Source organism: Centruroides vittatus, unplaced genomic scaffold (assembly GCF_030686945.1).
Source record: "Centruroides vittatus isolate TY-2023 unplaced genomic scaffold, ASM3068694v2 contig_882, whole genome shotgun sequence".
Lineage (NCBI taxonomy): Eukaryota > Metazoa > Arthropoda > Arachnida > Scorpiones > Buthidae > Centruroides > Centruroides vittatus.
In genome coordinates this window covers 4,556,912-4,576,303 of record NW_027122574.1, presented here as the reverse complement: position 1 = coordinate 4,576,303, position 19,392 = coordinate 4,556,912, and the positions used below count along the sequence as shown (strand labels likewise).

Genomic DNA, 19,392 nt, shown 5'->3' with positions numbered 1-19,392 from the left:
ATTTCTTTCACAGTGACACTACATTTTTCCTCTTTTCCAAGATTATTTTTCGTATATCTTAGTAATATGATTAATTTTTATTTACTGCTTTTACGAATGTAGAATACAAACAAAATTACTTTTTTTCGATATACTTTTGACTTTTGGCTTGCGACTTTCAAGATCATTTAAAAGCCAAAGTTGTGCTAGAGAATTTCGTGTCAATGATTTGTTATCAGAATTTTTTGTTTTATGTTGTTATATTTGATAAAGCTGAATGCCACAAAACAAATTAAAAAATTAGAAACAATTTAATCTTGTTGTTTTTAATTTTATAAAAGTTTTTTCTTTTATAGCTTACAAATTATTTTATATCAAATTAAATTATATATTTTTAAACGTTATGCGATTTTTTATATCATTTTAATAATTGCTGCAAATGAGTTTTTTCCGAAATGTTGTGATTAGTTGAAATGGAATTTGAATAATCTAAACATCATAACACAATTCTCAATCTTTTGAGCAACTTACGAGTTTTAAGGGTAGACGAACGAGCGAGTGTCGCATCAAAATTAACTGCGTTTCTGCTCTAGAAAAATAATTAATTGGAGATTATTTATTGCGAGCATGAAATTAAGCTACACGCAATAAGAAAGTAATTTATATTAAGATTCCGATATTTAAACTTTTCATTTTAGGTTCAATTAGACTATGACGTGAATATCTATCTTACGGCGTTTACAGAGAGGGCAGTAGTGAGAAGTTGATCGATCTCGATTGGTTAACATGATAAAATAAAAAAAGGTTTGTTTTGAAATAAATTTCCATTCATCTCCACATGCTGTAGAAGTATAATTAAGAAAATTAATATAAAAAAATTTAATATTTCTAAATAAAATAATTAACCAATTACAAAATAAAATCTTAAAACGTAATTATTCAATAACATTTCGTATAACATTTGTGACTAAAATGTAACAATAATTTTAAAATAAATTTTAATATATTTTTTAGTGATTTATCGTCCGTTTCGGTTGTAATTTTCTGAAAAAAATGTTTTTATATCGAATGACCGTCCAGCTTGTATTATCGCCATGTATAAATAATTTCGAAGTGAAGTAATTCGCGTCACTCGCGATTATGAATTATCCAATTATTTAGCAAAGACAAAAAAGATTTTTGTAAAATTAATTTTTCTTTTATAATCTTATAATCTCTCTACGAATGCGCGTGGATATTTGCGCATTTATAAGGTTTCCATGACGACAAACATCTTCGTTTGCGATCTCAAGATGATCAGATGATAGTTGCAAATCGGAAGAATTCTTTTCTCGCCGATGTTTTCTTTTAGATATGGAATCTTTGGTAGAAAACAAAGGTATCGTATTGATTGGTTGATAAATTAATTGATAAAATCATTCATCTTGATCAATAAATTTAAATGTTTTGAAATGATGGTGATGATGATGATGTAAGATAAATGCTACTTATATAATTATATTAGTCAATTTTGAATTCTGTGAAGTATTTTTGACTTATCTGCAATGTATTTCGGCTGTAAAGTGTTTAACAAACAAATTTGATAATTCTGTTGAGTACATTTTGATTTAATTCGATATTTTATAGGTGAAAAGTATTTAATGTTTATTATATTAAATAAACACTAATTAAAGGTTATTAAGTTTATAAAGCTTTTATAGATAAGTATATGTGCCTCTTAAAATGGAATTTTTGTAAAACGTTCGTTAATTGCCTGCATAACTTAGTATTTGTCGGGTTTTTAGTACTTAAAAGTCGAAACGGAAGGTTAATGCAAATCGTAAATAATTTATCCTTTTACGTATTAAAAACTGGTAAAAATGATTGAAAAATTGTTTGTTTATCGTCGTTTAATTCGATGTATTTTAGTTGGCATTTTTGAAAGGGAGTTGAAAGGTTTCGAAGCATTAATGTTTTAATGTTTAATATCTTCTTTTTCGATATACGCTCGGATTCTTTGAATACTTTGACACGCACGCCTTACGTTTCTGAGAACCAATATTTATTGTCTTATGAATGTTTTTAACCTGATTTACGGGTCGTCGTCAGGTACTTAGAATTTTTCTGGAATGTGTTTTGTATTGGTTCCGGGTTTGAACGATTATGTGAAAAGAAATTTAAATTTTCATATTCGTTCGAACAATTTGTTTAAATAACAAATATGTATAAAAATGTTAAATTGAACTAATTAAAATACATGTATCAAAGTAAAGAAAAATAAAATAAACAAAAAATACAATATATCGACACAATATACTTAATTATATCGACCGAGTGCGTGTTATATATTATATTATATTGGGTTATTATTGATCGTATATTTTTGTGCCGACGGTAAACTTGTGGCATTTTTGTGGTTCAAACATTTGCCGGTAAGACTGGAACTATATATTTCAAATTTTTCTACAGCCATTGCTAAAGATGGTGAGTGCACCCGTCTAACAATCTTAGCCTTATTCCATTCAACAACCGAATTTTCTGTTTGTGCTTTTCGTTGAGGAGTTATTAAGATCATACTTGGATCCTAACAAAAAGAAGACTAAGGAGAACATGAACAAACAACTTACTAAATTCATGTACAACAGAGGAATGTCCAATATCACGAAGGAAATTGCCAACTACAAGAATACAAGATTAATATACAAATGGGCTCCCACAGTTTATAGTTTACTTAGAAACCACAAGGATAAGATCAAAAAGGAGGAACAATCTTGTGTGTTCAGGATACCATATAAAAATGATCAACTAGACATAAACAAAGAGTATATAGGTGTCACCACCAGGAATTTGAGCAAAAGACTTAAAGAGCATGTATACAATATAAATAAAGGGCACAATAATACAGCACTATCCAGATTAGCACAAACAGAAGGTTCGGTTGTTGAATGGAATGAGGCTAAGATTGTTAAACGGTGCACTCACCATCTTTAGCAATGACTAGAAAAATTTGAAATATATAGATTCAGTCTTACCGGCAAATGTTTGAACCACAAAGATGCCACAGGTTTACTGTCGGCACGAAAGTGTACGATCAATAATAACCCAATATAATATATTACATAACACGCACTCGGTCGATATAATTAAGTATATTGTGTCGACATATTTATATTTTTTGTTTAATTTTATTTTTCTTTACTTTTATATATATATTTTAATTAGTTCAATTTAACATTTTTATACGTATTTGTATTATACGTACAAATTGTTCGAACAGATATGAAAATTTGAATTTTTTTTCACGTAATCGTTTGAACCCAGAACCAATACAAAAAATGTTCCAGAAAAATTCAAAGTACCTGATGACAACCTGTAAATCAGGTTGAAAATGTTTGTAAGACAATAAATATTGGTTCACAAAAACGTAAGGTGTGTGTGTCAAAGTTTAATTTCTTCCATTAAAGTACTGTTTATTTTACTTGTGAAGCAATTCTTTGATCAATTAATGTGTTTCAAAAGTTTACAATTTATACAAATAAAATAGTCATATCATTCTAAAAGAAAGTAGTACTTTTAACATAATTATAATTAGTTACTTTGGATTTTTCTTCACTTCATATTAACATAGATCAAGCTACTATTTAATCTATGTTAATGTGAATTAAATGTATCAAACAATGGTATATATCAGGAGTGGCCAGACTTTTTAGAACTTGAGCCATATATTGAAAACAGAATTCATTGAAGAGCCACATATACATATATACATATTTTTCCACAGCTAAAGACAAATTTGGTCAGTTTTTATATAGTAAAATAAACAGTACTAACACAATTTTGAAAAAATCCCATTTATTAATTAACTTGCATAACAATAAAAAAAAATCACATTGATACATAAAGCTTTAAAAGATTGCACTACTATTAAAAATAACAACAATAAATCGACTGACTAATGCAAAAAAAAAAAAAAAAAAAAAAAAATACAAAACGAAATCATTTAATATTTAGTCTTTACTAGTTGAAGGATGAATTTGTAAATTGGAAACTGAGTTTGGATAATTTGGTGTGTAATTTGTAACGGCACTTCTGAGCAATTCATTTAAATGGGAATTGGTAAGCTGCGAACGAAATTTCAATTTAATAAATTTCATATTAGAATATATTCAACTTCATACGTTGACCCAAATAATGATAACAGTCGACACGCTGCATTTTTTAAATGACCATAATTATAATTATTTTTTCTATTAATGTTTTTACGTATTATGTTATTTAATAAATAATGTATAACGCTACCATATTTTGACTTTTTTATTTCAAACAATATATTATTTATTTTATATTATCCAGGAATCATACATAAAAAATAATAAAAGCAAAATTAAAAAAAAAAAACAAATTTGGTATAAATTTAAGTATCTTTCAGTGAGCCACAAGTATACTAGAAAAGAGCCGCATGTGGCTCAAGAGCCACAGTTTGGCCACCGTGGGTATATATTATTTTCTTCATGTAATATTTATGAAATTTTCCTAGAGTTTTCACGTCATTTTTGAGACGTGAATTAAATATTTACGTTGACGTATAGTTGCATTACGTACTGTTTATTCATTGCAAAACTTGTCTTATGCTATTAAATGTAGGATCTAACAGCTTAGTAAATTAACTAGAGGAAAAAAAATACATAATTATCTTGTAATACGTGTGTTTTTTGAGTCCAATTTTAGATATTAATCTACTGTTTGTTTCTTTTTAAGAACATTTTCAAAATCTGTCTTGTCTTTATTTACTGAATAAGAGTTGAAGAAAACAAAGCACAACCTTCAAAAATGTTTTTAGTAAGAAATAAACACCTGTATCAAAATACAGAGTAAAAAATACAATTAATTTTTAAGTAATAAATTTGGATAATTCAAAGCTAGTATTAAAAATTAAAGAGAATATAACTGAAATCATTTAATGATATAGAAAATACAATTTTTTGTTTTTTCTAATAATCCAATTTTGTGAATTTATAGTCTACCTTATTCAAATTCACCTTATACAGTTTATATCACAAGATATGTATATACTATTTGATGTATAATATAGATCAGATGCATTTTTTAATAATATTACAAAACATCTTTCTCACTTTTTCTAGCAAATTTTAGCTAAAAATGTTAGTTTGTTTAAATTATCTTAAATAACCTTTCTCGGATTTAACATAATTTCGAGCGTCAATTCAAACATAAGATTTAAAATTTTGATCTTTGCTCGCATTCTTATGACGTCACGGTATTATTAAAATTGGGATTTTTAAACTTATGCACTTCAAATAAAATAAATATATAAATAAACATCAAACAAAATTACAGTTATATGTTAAATTTAACAAACCTAGTGCCAAAATAAAACTGCTGAAAACATAAGTTCATTTAAATTAAAATTTGCTAGAAAAAGTGAGAAAGTTGTTTTGTATTATCTAGAAGTTTAGCTTACAGTGCAAGGAATATTTGAACAAACCAGATTTTTATCTTTTGAAAATTAATCTAAAGAACATTAAGAACTTAAACTAATTAATTATCTAGTTTTGCTTTTGTAAAAATGATTGTCAGTTTTTCTTCTGTTTATTAAAATGATTATGTGACAATTTAGAGGTTAGTTGAACCATACTGAGAGAAAGAATAGCCAAGTACAGTAAGTCTAAAAATTATTATAATTATCTAGAAAAATTATACATATTGAAAACAATTTATGAACTATTTGATGATAGAGGAAGTTATTGAAGTGACTTTTGTCATAATGTGAGCTGGATTTTAAACCAAACTGGAGAACAATCGATATTAGATTTTTCAATAAAGTATTCAAATTATATATCAGAATTACATTATATTTTTCAAAATGATTATCACTAATTGGAATGTAAAGAGCAAGTATATAGGAATGGTACATTATCATATCGATATTTGATGACATAAGAGGAAATTTTGTCAATATTACAAATTATTGTAATTTTAAGATAATTACTATAGATTAATATGGTTATATCATATTTGCTGTCTATAAATTGACTTTTTAAGCCTTATAAAATCCCTCCAAAATTTGGGATCAACTTATATTGTGAATATAAAATGTGAAACTTTACCAGAGTGGTAAACAATCAGAACAGTGCTGCTAACAATTGCTAACCAAATTCTAGCAAGTTGCAAATGTTTTCAATTAAAACTCATGTTTGCTGAATTTATTTAACTTGGAGATTTTTATTTGTATTAGTTAAATGAGAATATTTTCATTTTTATTATGTTTTATGAATTAATTTCATTAATTTAATTTAAAATACATGCTCTCCACCTCAAATTAGTTCTGGCTTACCCCTGTATATCATACTTTTCCTTTAACAATAGAATTGGGTTGGTCATTTATTAACTGCTTTCAGGGAAAATTTTGAATTAAAGTAACATGACTTCTGGTTTTCATCAGAAGTTAATATATAGTTAATCAGGGCCTTCTGCCCTTAAGGTTATCATATCTGGTCTCGTCTTTCATCTATCTAAGTTTGTTCTAGAGATTAAGGAAAAACGGACAGATGACAGTGAGAATTTGTAGGTCTACAATATTTTTAAATTGCAGCCCAATAAAAATTAACTCTACATCATATCTATCAGTTCTAATTATAGCCACAAATAATAGGCTAACTGATTAATGTTTAGTTAACTTTGGGCTAGAAGCTTGTACTATTATCTACATCAAATGTTTTCAACAGCTGATGCTCCTACCATAGATCACTGGTACAAATGACAGAGTGTAAACAAAGATATACTATAGCATTTCTCTGTCATTTGTCATATGTAGTAGTATTACCATAGTACTATGCCTTGTAAACTATTAATACTCTTTACACGGCATAATTTTATTGATGTATTGGCTTGAATGTATTTTTCTTACAGAGATATGCAATAGTTCTCTTACACTTACTGAAGATTTTTAGTAGTAGCTTGGAGTCTTTATAGCTTTTGTTGTCCATATTCCATTTTGTATGAGTCGGGTGTAGTGATAAATTAAAATGTGCCAGGCACTGACTAATAAGATCAACCATTAAATATCATTATCAAGAAACGACATGAATACCATTAATGTTTGATCTTATTTAAACATGTCACAGGGAACGCATGCACATAAGGTCTCATTATTCGAAATCTTCTCTTACCATTTGATTTTATGTTTGAATTTTAAGATCCAGCTTGTTTTGAATTGAAAAAAGCCTGAAGAAGAGTCCAGAAGGGGTTATGAAAATGTTTGATTTTCAAGAATTATGATTAACATAATTCATCTGGCATGCTGTGCAGTTATGAGCTCTAGATCAGTGATGAGCAACTTTGTCCAGATGAAGGGACTCAAGGACCTTTGTAGAACTGGAGGGCTGCATACATTTTTTCTTCTGGAGTTGCAGGTTTTAAGCCTGTTAAGTGCCAATATATTCTATAACCAACAATAAACAAGTACTAAAAGATATGTTTGATGATATGCAACCTAGAAGTATATTGTTTATTCTTATCTTTTCACTGGCCAAATTTAGTTTGAATGTTCTTCGTGACATCCAATGTGAATTTCAGCTTAAGTTGCATAATGGTATGAGATAGAAAACAGAAAAATAAAACGCCTCGTCGTCAAACCTTGGAGGTCGTGGGTTGCTTGTGACTGCTCTAGATCAACTTATATGCTAGCATATAAGTCCATCAAATCTTTATAAATTTTGAAAAATATCATTTAAAAGATAGATTTATAAAATATTTTATCAGAAAAGTTTATTTTGGAAAAAATCAAAAGATGAAACTAACTTATCATTCAGTAAAGTATTCAATCATATTTTTTTTAGAATGCATAAATTATTAAATGTTTTTTTTTTAGTTTTATGTCTCCATTATCAGCAACTGTACAAAATTTATTAGATGTCACAGTTAAACTTATATAATTGCTCTCAATAACTTCAAGAGGAAGGGATAGAGGAAAATTGAGTTAATGAAATTATCATTACTATAATGAGACTGTAAATATTGCATAAAAACATAATTAAATGAGAATATTTTCATTTTATTTGTTTTTTTACCTTAAGAATATTGTTTTTATAATAAAAACTATTATTTCAGAATTAATTTTAAAAAAAGCTAGAATGAAACTATGTATTGAACTTTAGAAAATTGGAATGTAATTTAATTTTAAAAAATTTAAGTAAATAACTTTATAATCTCTCTATGCACCGGAACTTGTAATAATAAAATAAACCCTTCTAACCTTTTATCCGGTGTCGTTCTATTTTTAGAATCGTTCTATTTACAGAAACGCAAACGTTTTCACAGCCCCTCCTGGGCTCTTCTTCAGGCTTCGTCGAATAGGCCGTTAATATTCGAATAAATATTCAATTTGAATTTTTTCGGAATATTAGCACGTGCAGCAGCTGGATATTCGTACTGCGCATGCTCGATGCTCCTCCCTTTAAACACTGTTTTCTAGTACAACCTGCCATGCACTCGATAGGATCATTTCCTCATGATTAACGCAGGTGCTACGTAATCCAGCCTTAAATATCTCCATGGCTTCTAGCCATTTCAATTGCTGTGGGTTATAGCTGGGTATAATGATTTTTGCCGCATGCAGGTCCGCCGTTATCTCCTCTTCCGACGCGTACGTCGCCAGGGCCGTAGTGTATCTACCGTGGTGTATGTCCGACTCGTGCTCCTTTAACCTCACTTTTAACGCACGTTTCATGGAACCAATGTATGTTAATTGTCTATCGCACCTGTGATCTTCTAGTGGTATCATATATACTCCCGGAAGCCTTTCTGGGGTTTGGTGGGTCTTTGCCGTTGCTTAATATTCTGAACAGAATCTGACATCTTCTGTACACGATGTTAATTCCTTGTAGGTTGGCCACGGTTTTGTAAATGGATTTCAGCACTGGATTGTATGTGATAGATATTCTTTCATTTTCTTCCTGTCTGATATTCAATGGTTGTGCTGTCTGATTATTTTCCTTTTGGGACTTCTTATGTCTTCTAGACAACTTTTCAATGAGAGCTTTGCTGTATCCATGGCTTATAGCAATATTTTGGATATGATTGAGCTCCGTTTCGAGCGCTTTTTTTGTAGAGGAGTGCGTATGAGCCCTTCTCACTAATGCTCGGAAGGCAGCTATTTTGTATTGAAACGGATCATATGAATTTCTAGGAATATATGTGTGGAACGTGCTAGGCTTTCGGTATACTGATGTAAGTATATTAGCTCCTTCAAAGTTGATATCAATATTCGACGAAGACTATTCGACGAAGCCTGAAGAAGAGCCCAGGAGGGGCTGTGAAAACGTTTTTTCGTTTCTGTAAATAGAACGATTCTAAAAATAGAACGACACCAGATAAAAGGTTAGAAGGGTTTATTTTAAATAACTTTATGCTATAAAGCAGTTGAGGACAGATTGTAATTTTGTATGGGATTTCCTGCTATCAAAATAATAATAATTCTGCTCAACAAAAGATAAGTTTTCTTTATACTGAAGACTTGATGCATTGTAATTATCAAGCTATCCAATGGGATGCTGAAATTCAGTTTCTTTCACCAATTATTGCTTAGAAAATATTACTTGAAAATTAGCTACTATGCTTTTTCAGTGCTAGATGAATGGTTTATCTTGAAATATTCATCTGTAAGGCAGTGGCATAGCATGGGTGTCAGCCACCCGGGGCGGAGAAAAATTTCGCCGCCTCTTATTTAGGTGTATCAATTTAAAAGACTAAAATATACAGTAATTCTAAAGAACTTTTTGGCAAGAACAATCATCTTTATTGTGTATTGTACAGGTTACAAATAAAAGTCATGTATATATATTTTACAATATAATAATCACATTTATTACAAAAATTTAATATGCATATAGTCGAATGTATACGTACCATGAACAATACAATTTTTCAACAAAGTTCAATAATTTAACAATCATTACATGTACTTATGAGCACTAAAATCACAGTTTGAAAACCGCATACATATATACGATTAAGTTAATGTGAATTGGACGACTAACAATTCATCAATGAAACTTTCTTTGAATTGTCAAAGCATTGCTCACAGACTTCCCTGAAGGGACTTATCTATACTGTAATCTAATTTGCAGGTGTTATTATGCAATATTGAACACTATTCTTTATATGATAGAAGTCATTCTTGCTGAATATTAGTCATAAACAATCCAAGCACAAAATAATATACGGGGAATCCCTACAAGTCAGTACAGACGATGTTGCCTGTTGCTACAATAAGCAAGATGTCATTATTATACATTCATTTAAAGAAAGGGGATTCCCCAGTTTAGTCACAGAATAAGTAATGAAAAATTCTGTGCTCATTTCAATCGGTCCAAATCGTAGGTGCGACAAAAATATGAAATGGAATGGTTCAAATTTTTACAAGATATTATTATTATTATGAAATTTTGCTGCCCCCTAAAAGTGCTGCTTGGGGTGGGCTGCCCCTGCCACCCCCACTACGCTATGCCACTGCTGTAAGGCTAGCTTTCTCTGGTCTCAGAAAGATTTCTTATTTAGCTCTTCAGCCTTAAGCATTCTCTGAGTCAGATGACCACTTTGGATGATCATTAGTTTCCTCATACCTCTTAGGGCATGTTTGGAAATTGTAACCGGTGTTACCAGTAACTGCAGGTAGTTACCAAGGCATTTAGAAAATGTGACCTAAATAACCAACTGCATTTAAAAGTTACTGTTATTACATCACTGGTTGTTCTGCAGTACTTACCAAAGTAACCAAGATGACAAAGCGCTTACAGCAGTTATATTGAATTACAAGATGGCAGATATATTGTATTTAGGGATTGCAATCCAGCAGTATTTTGAATCCAGCTGGATCCAGCGTGGATCTAGCGTGGATGTGTTTTTGGTGCAATAAAGTGTTATCTGTCTATCTATCTATCCTGCAATTTATGTTTTTTTTTTAATGAAATAAAACATTTTAAAAAAATACTTAAGAAGCTTTTATTATTTAGACTGGTCACTATAAAATCAGTAAAACTTCTTACACATTTAGATAGTAAACTTAACTTTGGTTTGGTTTAACACTTGAGATAGAGATAATTAACTTTAAATGCTTAGTTAGATTATAATTATAATGTAATCTTTAAGTTAAATAATAGCAAAGGTAATTCTACTGATTAATTTATATTAATATATTATAATAATGTAAGGACGGATAATCAGTGGCTAAGTGGCTATCAGTCTTACCAGTTTTCATATATAGGCTCTACATATTAGTCTGTAGTTATTTATAAGTATATAAAACTATGTACTGGAAGTAGAATAAGTTAAATAAACTACACCTTTATCAATCCAGCAAAATTTAATAAAATAATAACGTTTGAAAACGTTTTTAACGATCTTCCTTGGTTACAAAAAAAATAGAACATTAACTATAGAACATAAAATGTGTTCGGAATAAATATAAAAATTAACGGAAAACGCCCAAACGGACAAAATATAGATAAACAAAATAAATAGTGGAAAAATTAAATACAAATATAAAATTGCTGTATGATCATCTACCAGAATCATTATTTGGATTACAAGGACGGTACACACAGAATTAATATACACAGTGTTTTTTTAAACTGACGGTACTCAGAAACATATGTAGAGCAATCCCCCCCTACCGGCAAATTTGGGTATTACTATTTTCTTCGCGGAATCTCTTTCCCATGTTGTCCTTAGTCACTCTTCCAAATTTGGCGACAGTCCGGCTGTTAGATTGCTCTACAGATGTCTCTGAGTCAGTTTAAAAAAAAAAAAACACCCTGTATATAAGATGTATGTCTCTGAGATGTCAATTTAAAAAAAAAACACCCTGTATATAAGATCCAACGAAACCAGCATTGTCCGTTAATAACATTAATTAATGTAAAAGGATCTCCACATGGTAGACAATGAGTCCGCATCTCTATGGTTTATACAACCAGTTGTCATGTGCGCCTTGCAGATTTCCAATCTCTCAAGATGTTTGACCGTTTGCCTATTCGTCGTCGTTTTTATAATTACCGCTTGATCCCATTGAACGTTAACATCCTTCTGTCTTGTGTATGATGTCAGCGCAGTGTTGTCAAGGTTCTTACTGATTGTATATTTGTGCTCTTGAGCCTTTGTTTTAAACTGCGCATCGTTGCACCCACACAAACAAGCTTGGAATTCAAACGTTGGTTGTGTAAAGGCACCGAATATATACCTGTTGTTGAATTCCGGTCCTCTTTCTTTTTATTGTTTCTTAAAAGTTTGAAAACAGTGGGATTACATCGGTATACAATACGAAAATTATCAGACCTGGCAGTACATCTATGTATCTTGTTTAAAAAAAATGGGATGTAATTAAGCACTATTCTTTTTATATTTATTCCAAACACATTTTATGTTCTATAGTTAATGTTGTATTTTTTTGTAACTGAGGAAGATCGTTAAAAGCGATTGACTACGTTATTATTTTATTAAATTTTGCTGGATTGATTAAGGTATAGTTTATTTATAAGTAATTTAATTATTAGTGTTAGTAAAGTAGTGAGTAAGTAATTAGTAGCAGTCTAGTAGTTAGCAAAGCGGCAACGTGACAACGTAGACTTTTGCGCAATTATTTAGAAAGTTGAGTATTTGCGGATCCGCAGCGCTGGATCCAGCAGGCCGAAGAATGTGCTGGATTCAGCTGGATTGCTGGATGGAAGGATCCAGCAATTGCAATCCCTAATTGTGTTATGTGACAAATGTGGCTGTGATTTTAAAAATTTAGAGAAAATAAAACATTTTGTTTCTGCGACACAAAGCAACAAGATCAGAAAAGCCATGTCATCCAAATTTCAGATGAGGCAAGACAGTAGCCTCGTGGCTAGTAAATGCTACAAAATTATTGATTTCACAGTATAAACTAAACAAAGAAATTTTTCTCCGATACTTGGTAAAAAAATTCTACAAGTTCATTTTCATCTTTTGATGAACTTGTCGAATCATCATCTAAAAAACTTACTTTAAGCCTGTTACCGGTGTGCCTCACTTAAAAAACCGTTACGAACGTTTTCGAACTATTAAGTTCTTCTTCAGGTAACTGACGACCGTTAATCGAATGCAATTCGAATAAAATCCTACTGGAATACGATTCCGAATTCTATCGCTTGGATCGGTGACGTCATCCAAGCATGCGCTCCTTTACCAGCTGTGTGCTATCTTAAGTTCTTGTTTATGAGTGCTTGCCATGCAGTTGACAGGGCAATTTCGTCTTTGTTGTTGATGCAGTTATCTTCTCTGAGAGTAGCCATATATATGCAAAGAGCTTCTAGCCATCTAAGATGGTGTACGCATTGAGTTGTGCGAATTAGTTTGGCTTGATTGAGTAAAGGTTCTACTTCCGGATCTGAGGCATAGATAGCTAGAGCGGTGGTGGACCTCGCGTGTAAAATATCACTTGCGTGTTCTTTTAGTCTTACTTCCAGGGAGCGCTTCGTGGATCCTACGTAGACCAGGCTTCTGTCCGTTCTATGGTCCATAATCGGGATGGAGTATACCCCCGGAAGTCTTTCTTTGTTGGAAGTGTCTTTACCGTTCCTTAATATATCTGAAATTGTAGCGCATCTTCTATAGGCGATGCGGATATTCTTTTTCTTAGCTATTGTTCTGTATATTGCTTTAAGGTATGGATTGTATGTGACCGGTATGAAACTAGGTGTAACTTCATTGGGAAGCTGGTTAGGTTGTAGTTCTTGGCGTTGCTGTTTACGGACCAATTTACGTGTAATCCCATGGTAGCCGTGATTCTCGGCTATGTGTTCTATACGTTTCAGTTCGGCTTGGAGAGATCTCTGGGAGGACGAGTGTGTATGTGCCCACTTAATTAAAGCGTTGAAGGCTGCCGTTTTATAGTGTGGCGGGTCACAGGATCCTACTGGTATATAGAGATGTTCCGCCTCTGGTTTGCGGTAGACTTCCGTGTGGGTGGTTGTTTGGTTGAATTTGATGTTGATGTCGAGGAAATGTGCCTCTGAAGCGTGAGCTTGGTCTATCTTTAAGGTCATGCCATAAGGATTATCATTGAATGAATCGAGGAACTCTGATATGTCGGGTTTCAGCCTCCACAGGATGAGAATATCATCTATGTATCTTTTATAGAGTAAGATGTTCGGTAAATACTTCGTGATGATCTTAGATTCCAATTGTCTCACCACCATCTCACAGAGATCTCCAGCGATGGGGCTGCCCATCGGGACTCCTCTACCCTGGGCATATGTGACCCCATTGAATTGGAAAAAGGAGTTATAACATAAGAGATGTGCCAATTCTAAGACCTGTTGATGCATAGAGCTGTCATTAACGATGTTAAACAGTGTGTCTCTAAGAGCGCAAAATCTCTCCAAGCCGAACTGAAACGTATAGAACACATAGCCGAGAATCACGGCTACCATGGGATTACACGTAAATTGGTCCGTAAACAGCAACGCCAAGAACTACAACCTAACCAGCTTCCCAATGAAGTTACACCTAGTTTCATACCGGTCACATACAATCCATACCTTAAAGCAATATACAGAACAATAGCTAAGAAAAAGAATATCCGCATCGCCTATAGAAGATGCGCTACAATTTCAGATATATTAAGGAACGGTAAAGACACTTCCAACAAAGAAAGACTTCCGGGGGTATACTCCATCCCGATTATGGACCATAGAACGGACAGAAGCCTGGTCTACGTAGGATCCACGAAGCGCTCCCTGGAAGTAAGACTAAAAGAACACGCAAGTGATATTTTACACGCGAGGTCCACCACCGCTCTAGCTATCTATGCCTCAGATCCGGAAGTAGAACCTTTACTCAATCAAGCCAAACTAATTCGCACAACTCAATGCGTACACCATCTTAGATGGCTAGAAGCTCTTTGCATATATATGGCTACTCTCAGAGAAGATAACTGCATCAACAACAAAGACGAAATTGCCCTGTCAACTGCATGGCAAGCACTCATAAACAAGAACTTAAGATAGCACACAGCTGGTAAAGGAGCGCATGCTTGGATGACGTCACCGATCCAAGCGATAGAATTCGGAATCGTATTCCAGTAGGATTTTATTCGAATTGCATTCGATTAACGGTCGTCAGTTACCTGAAGAAGAACTTAATAGTTCGAAAACGTTCGTAACGGTTTTTTAAGTGAGGCACACCGGTAACAGGCTTAAAGTAAGTTTTTTAGTTCAATCCAGTGTAGTAGCATACAATCTGAATCATCATCATTCTGAATCAATATTTGAGAGCAATAATAGAATTAATATCATCTCCTCTTGACTTTCTGCCATATTGAACACCATAAAATAACTAGTGTGTTTAAAAATGCATTAATTACTTGGAATAACCGGCTATGACCGATGACATCAGTCACCACTACTGTAGTGTTACTGGTTAGAATTTCCAAACTAGTCCTTAATAGTGTGGTACACCAAGTTTCATGTAACATTCCTAGATATTAGCAGATGGCAAATTTCAGATTTCTTCATTCTTTGGATTTTCTTCAAAGAATGTAGTTCCTTTATGGCTAACAGAACGAAGACTGCAACTTACCTTACATAGAATTTGAAAAATGTTTGAACAGTAAATAGAATGTGTATGAAAATTTAAATGATGTGCATATTACAGGTTGAAGAAACTAAAATAAAATTTGTACCAGAAGTTATTAGAATGTTAGAATGAATAAGTGTTGTGTAAAATAATTGCTGTTAATGTTTTGTTAAGTTGTGCATAGATTCATATAATATTCAATGATTCTAATTCAAGAATTAATTGATTAATGTTTATTCACTGTACAGAATTAATTAACATATACTAAAATTGACAGTCAGATTATAAATAGTTCTCTAAGAATCATTATATAGAAAGTTTATCAGCTTTAAGATACAAGTTTAAGTAGAAATGTGTAAAAAATCAATTGAAATGTGGATTAATGTACAAAAAATGGGATAGAACTAAAGCTAAGGCAAACATATACATGTTTCCAGAAAAATTCTGGACACAGATAAATGTGTGTGGAATGTAAAAGATTTTTCATGAATTTTAAGGACAAAAGAAAAGCTGTTGGATGGACTTATAATTGCAATTTATACATGAAATAATCAACACCATTTTTCAAATTGACTTTAAAATACAAATAATTTGTGGGTTAGTCACAGGAATTTCTGGTATATATAATTAACTTAAAAACTTTAGAGAGTTTCTTTTGGAGGAAAAGAATATTCAATGAGTATGGATTTTAAGATTCACATACTTAGTCTTGTTTGTGGCAATTGCTTTTAGTTTTCAAATTCTAATACTGAGTTAAAAATAATTTCATTTTTTTTTTTACATATTTTGTCAACAAGCTCTTATTTAAAATCTTTGAAAATTTTTCAAGGATCATCAGCATCTTCTTAATGTCATCTTCACTTCATTAAAATTTTCTTCTTGAAATCTTGTATAATTTAATGATTATCTTTTCAATGCAACCTTCATCAAAAGAATACTAAAACTTTCATAATCCTCTGTTTTAGTTTATTTCTTTTCAAAACTTAGCACCAGATTTAATATTAAATGGGTTGATAATTTTTTAATTTATTATTTTCATTTTTATTTATTAGAAACTTTTAAGTAAAAATCTTGACAAAATATTTATATTTAATTATCCAGAGATTAATGAAGAGAGTATATCTTTTATATTTACAGAAACTGCCCTTCTCCCATTAAATCAAATTAAACTAACAGCAAAGATGACTTACAAAGTTTTGTTACTTTTCATTTCAAATAACTGTTTCATAATGATTTATTTAAGGATTTACACTTCTTATTTGTCAAATAATTGATTTGCAAAAATAATTAAAAAAAATAATAAAATTCAATGATAATTAGCTTATCATAACAATAATACTTAATAAGTGATTAAAATGAGCATTAAATTTTTAAAAAGATATATGACAAAGTATGATGAACATAGCATATATGATCTCAAATTAATATAACAAAAAATATATTTATTTGATTTCAAATATATATAAAAAAAGAAAACCTATATACTCTTACTAATCTGAATGAAGATTGTTTTAGTGCTAAATATTTCTGCAAAAACAAAATAATCTTATGTTTTAAAAAAACATAATGAATCTGTAAAATTAATGTGCATCAAATACATTAGTATAAAAATGCATGTAAGAAATACAAATTAAATTTTTCAACATATGTACGTAGTAAACAGAACACTAATGATGAAATAACCTCATCTTGTTCTGATTCCATGTTACTAATATAAATATCTTAAGGCCTGATAATTATATTAAAGTCAAATGATTGCTGGATTAAGTTGGATTATATTACTGTTGCTGCTGCTGCTAATAATTAATTACTGAGAAATTTGCTACTAGAGGTAGGTGTTAGATAACATCTCTAGTGCCAAGTTACTCGGTATTTAATTGCTATATTAATAGTAGTGGCAATGTAACCCGATTTAATGTGGCAATCATTTGTCCCATGTAACAAATTTAGAAAAATGAACACCATTTCGATAAAGAAGTCTGTTTCTTTTTAAATATAAAAAAAATATAATAAGTAATAATCAAGGAAGAAGAAAGTGTTTTCTCTTAAGTACCATACAATTTGATATTTAGCATTTATATACTCTCTCCAAGACTGATTTTTTCCAATTTAAAAATGATTTCAATGTCTTGTATTGTATTGTATTTTTAGTTTATATATCACTCTTCTTTCTGATAAATTTAAGTATAAAAATGTTTTAAGATTCCATTTGAAATGCACAAATTCTAGACATGTATTTTAGTTGAATTTAACATTTTTAATTTTTGAATTTAAAATTCAAATGTTTATAAATTAAACATTTTTTACATAAATGCAAAAATATTTTTTTTTGTGTTTTTGAATATCTTAAGTAAGAAAAGATCTTAGATATGTAAATATTTAAATTTAAATGCAAAACATGTGGAATATATGAAATCTAAACTCAAATCTACAGTTAGAAATTATGGATTATGAATTGAATTTCATTTTATATTTGAATTATCTGGTGAAAATTTAATTAAAAATGAAATGAAAATGGAATCTGAGGTTCTGAAAATATATTTTTTTTTAAGATTTGAATTTTGAAATAAAAGAAAACAGATATGAAACAGTAGAGTTTTATGTAAATTTAAACACAATATTATATTACTGTTATTACAGATAGATTTAAAATTAATTAGTACGTAATATAAGATTAATTCATATTAGATTAAAATTATTATATATTTATAATAAACTCAGAATAATTTTCTCTGAGAATTTTTAGAAGCTGAAATTTCAGTTTGATACTAAAATTATTTCACTATTTGAAATTTTTTTATGTGTTAATTAATGAATCAACCAAGTTTTGCTTCATATTGTGGACAGGGCAGTGATTCCCAAACTTTTTCAAGCCACTGCCTCCTTGGTTCCATAAACTTACACCCAGTGTCCCCAACCTGTTTTCCATTGTGTGAGAAAACTTGGAAATAATCTTAGAAAAGTTTTTCTATGAAACTCACTTTCTGTTCTTACATCGTTCTCAACATCTGGAAACCATTAAATGCAATGTTTATTACCCGTTTTTAACAGGAAAGGAAAAGGTTGTCAGCGATCCAACTCCTTGCTTATGATCACTGTTTGGTCAGGACTCTGCATCCAGTGCCTCCTGCTTTTCACCTCCTAGATTTACTCACTGCCCCTAGGGATAGTAGTGCCCACTTTGGGAATCACTGGTTTAGGGCCTTGTGCTTTTAAATTTATTATTTGATAGAGAAAAAAGTTACTTATATGTCTAAACGATGAAACAACTCTAAATTCAGCTATGGAATAAACTAATTATTTAATAATGTTACTTCAAATTGAAATGTTAAGTTTGTCATCATACATAAATCATATAAATGAATCTTTTTCAATTCATTCTCATGATTTTTTTTTTATGTAAAATGGATTTATTTTGTCAATTTCTGTAGAAGTCAAAATATTTAATTATATATCATTATAGAAGATTTTGATTTGATGATTTTGTTATATTATCAAGGTGTAGTCTTTCTGGTTGTCTTTAGATACATAAAAGTCTTTTGTTGCAAGAATTTTAATAGACAGTTGGCCTAGCAGTTAAGGTGGCAACTACTGTTCTGGAAGATCTGGGATTTAATCTGGATGGGTTGAAAAACCCCAGCAATTTTTTGGTGGTTGACCATTCAGATAAATTGAGTCCGGCCTTTACCACCTGGCTGCCCCAATGTGGGCCTGGTTGAACCAATAATGGGCTTGTTAAAAAGGTAAGGTGACCAGACATCCCGCTTTTTAACAATTTGTCTCGCATCCTGCGGTGTTTTAAAAAAGTCCCGAGTT

The 19,392-nt window shown here is 30.8% G+C and overlaps 2 protein-coding genes across 2 annotated transcripts in view; one reads left to right on the top strand and one right to left on the bottom strand.

Annotated features, from left to right (window-relative positions):
* The first annotated feature begins 1,120 nt into the window (after positions 1-1,120).
* LOC136983508 (protein retinal degeneration B-like) overlaps positions 1,121-19,392 on the top strand; it is a 103,757-nt gene continuing 85,485 nt past the window's right edge. Inside the window, 1 exon segment of the mRNA XM_067280263.1 lies at positions 1,121-1,357. The gene's annotated coding sequence lies outside the window, so the exon portion shown is untranslated.
* Positions 13,197-14,231, bottom strand: LOC136983498 (uncharacterized). The gene has a single exon (XM_067280256.1). It carries the CDS (start codon positions 14,229-14,231, stop codon positions 13,197-13,199), a length of 1,035 nt encoding a protein of 344 aa, XP_067136357.1.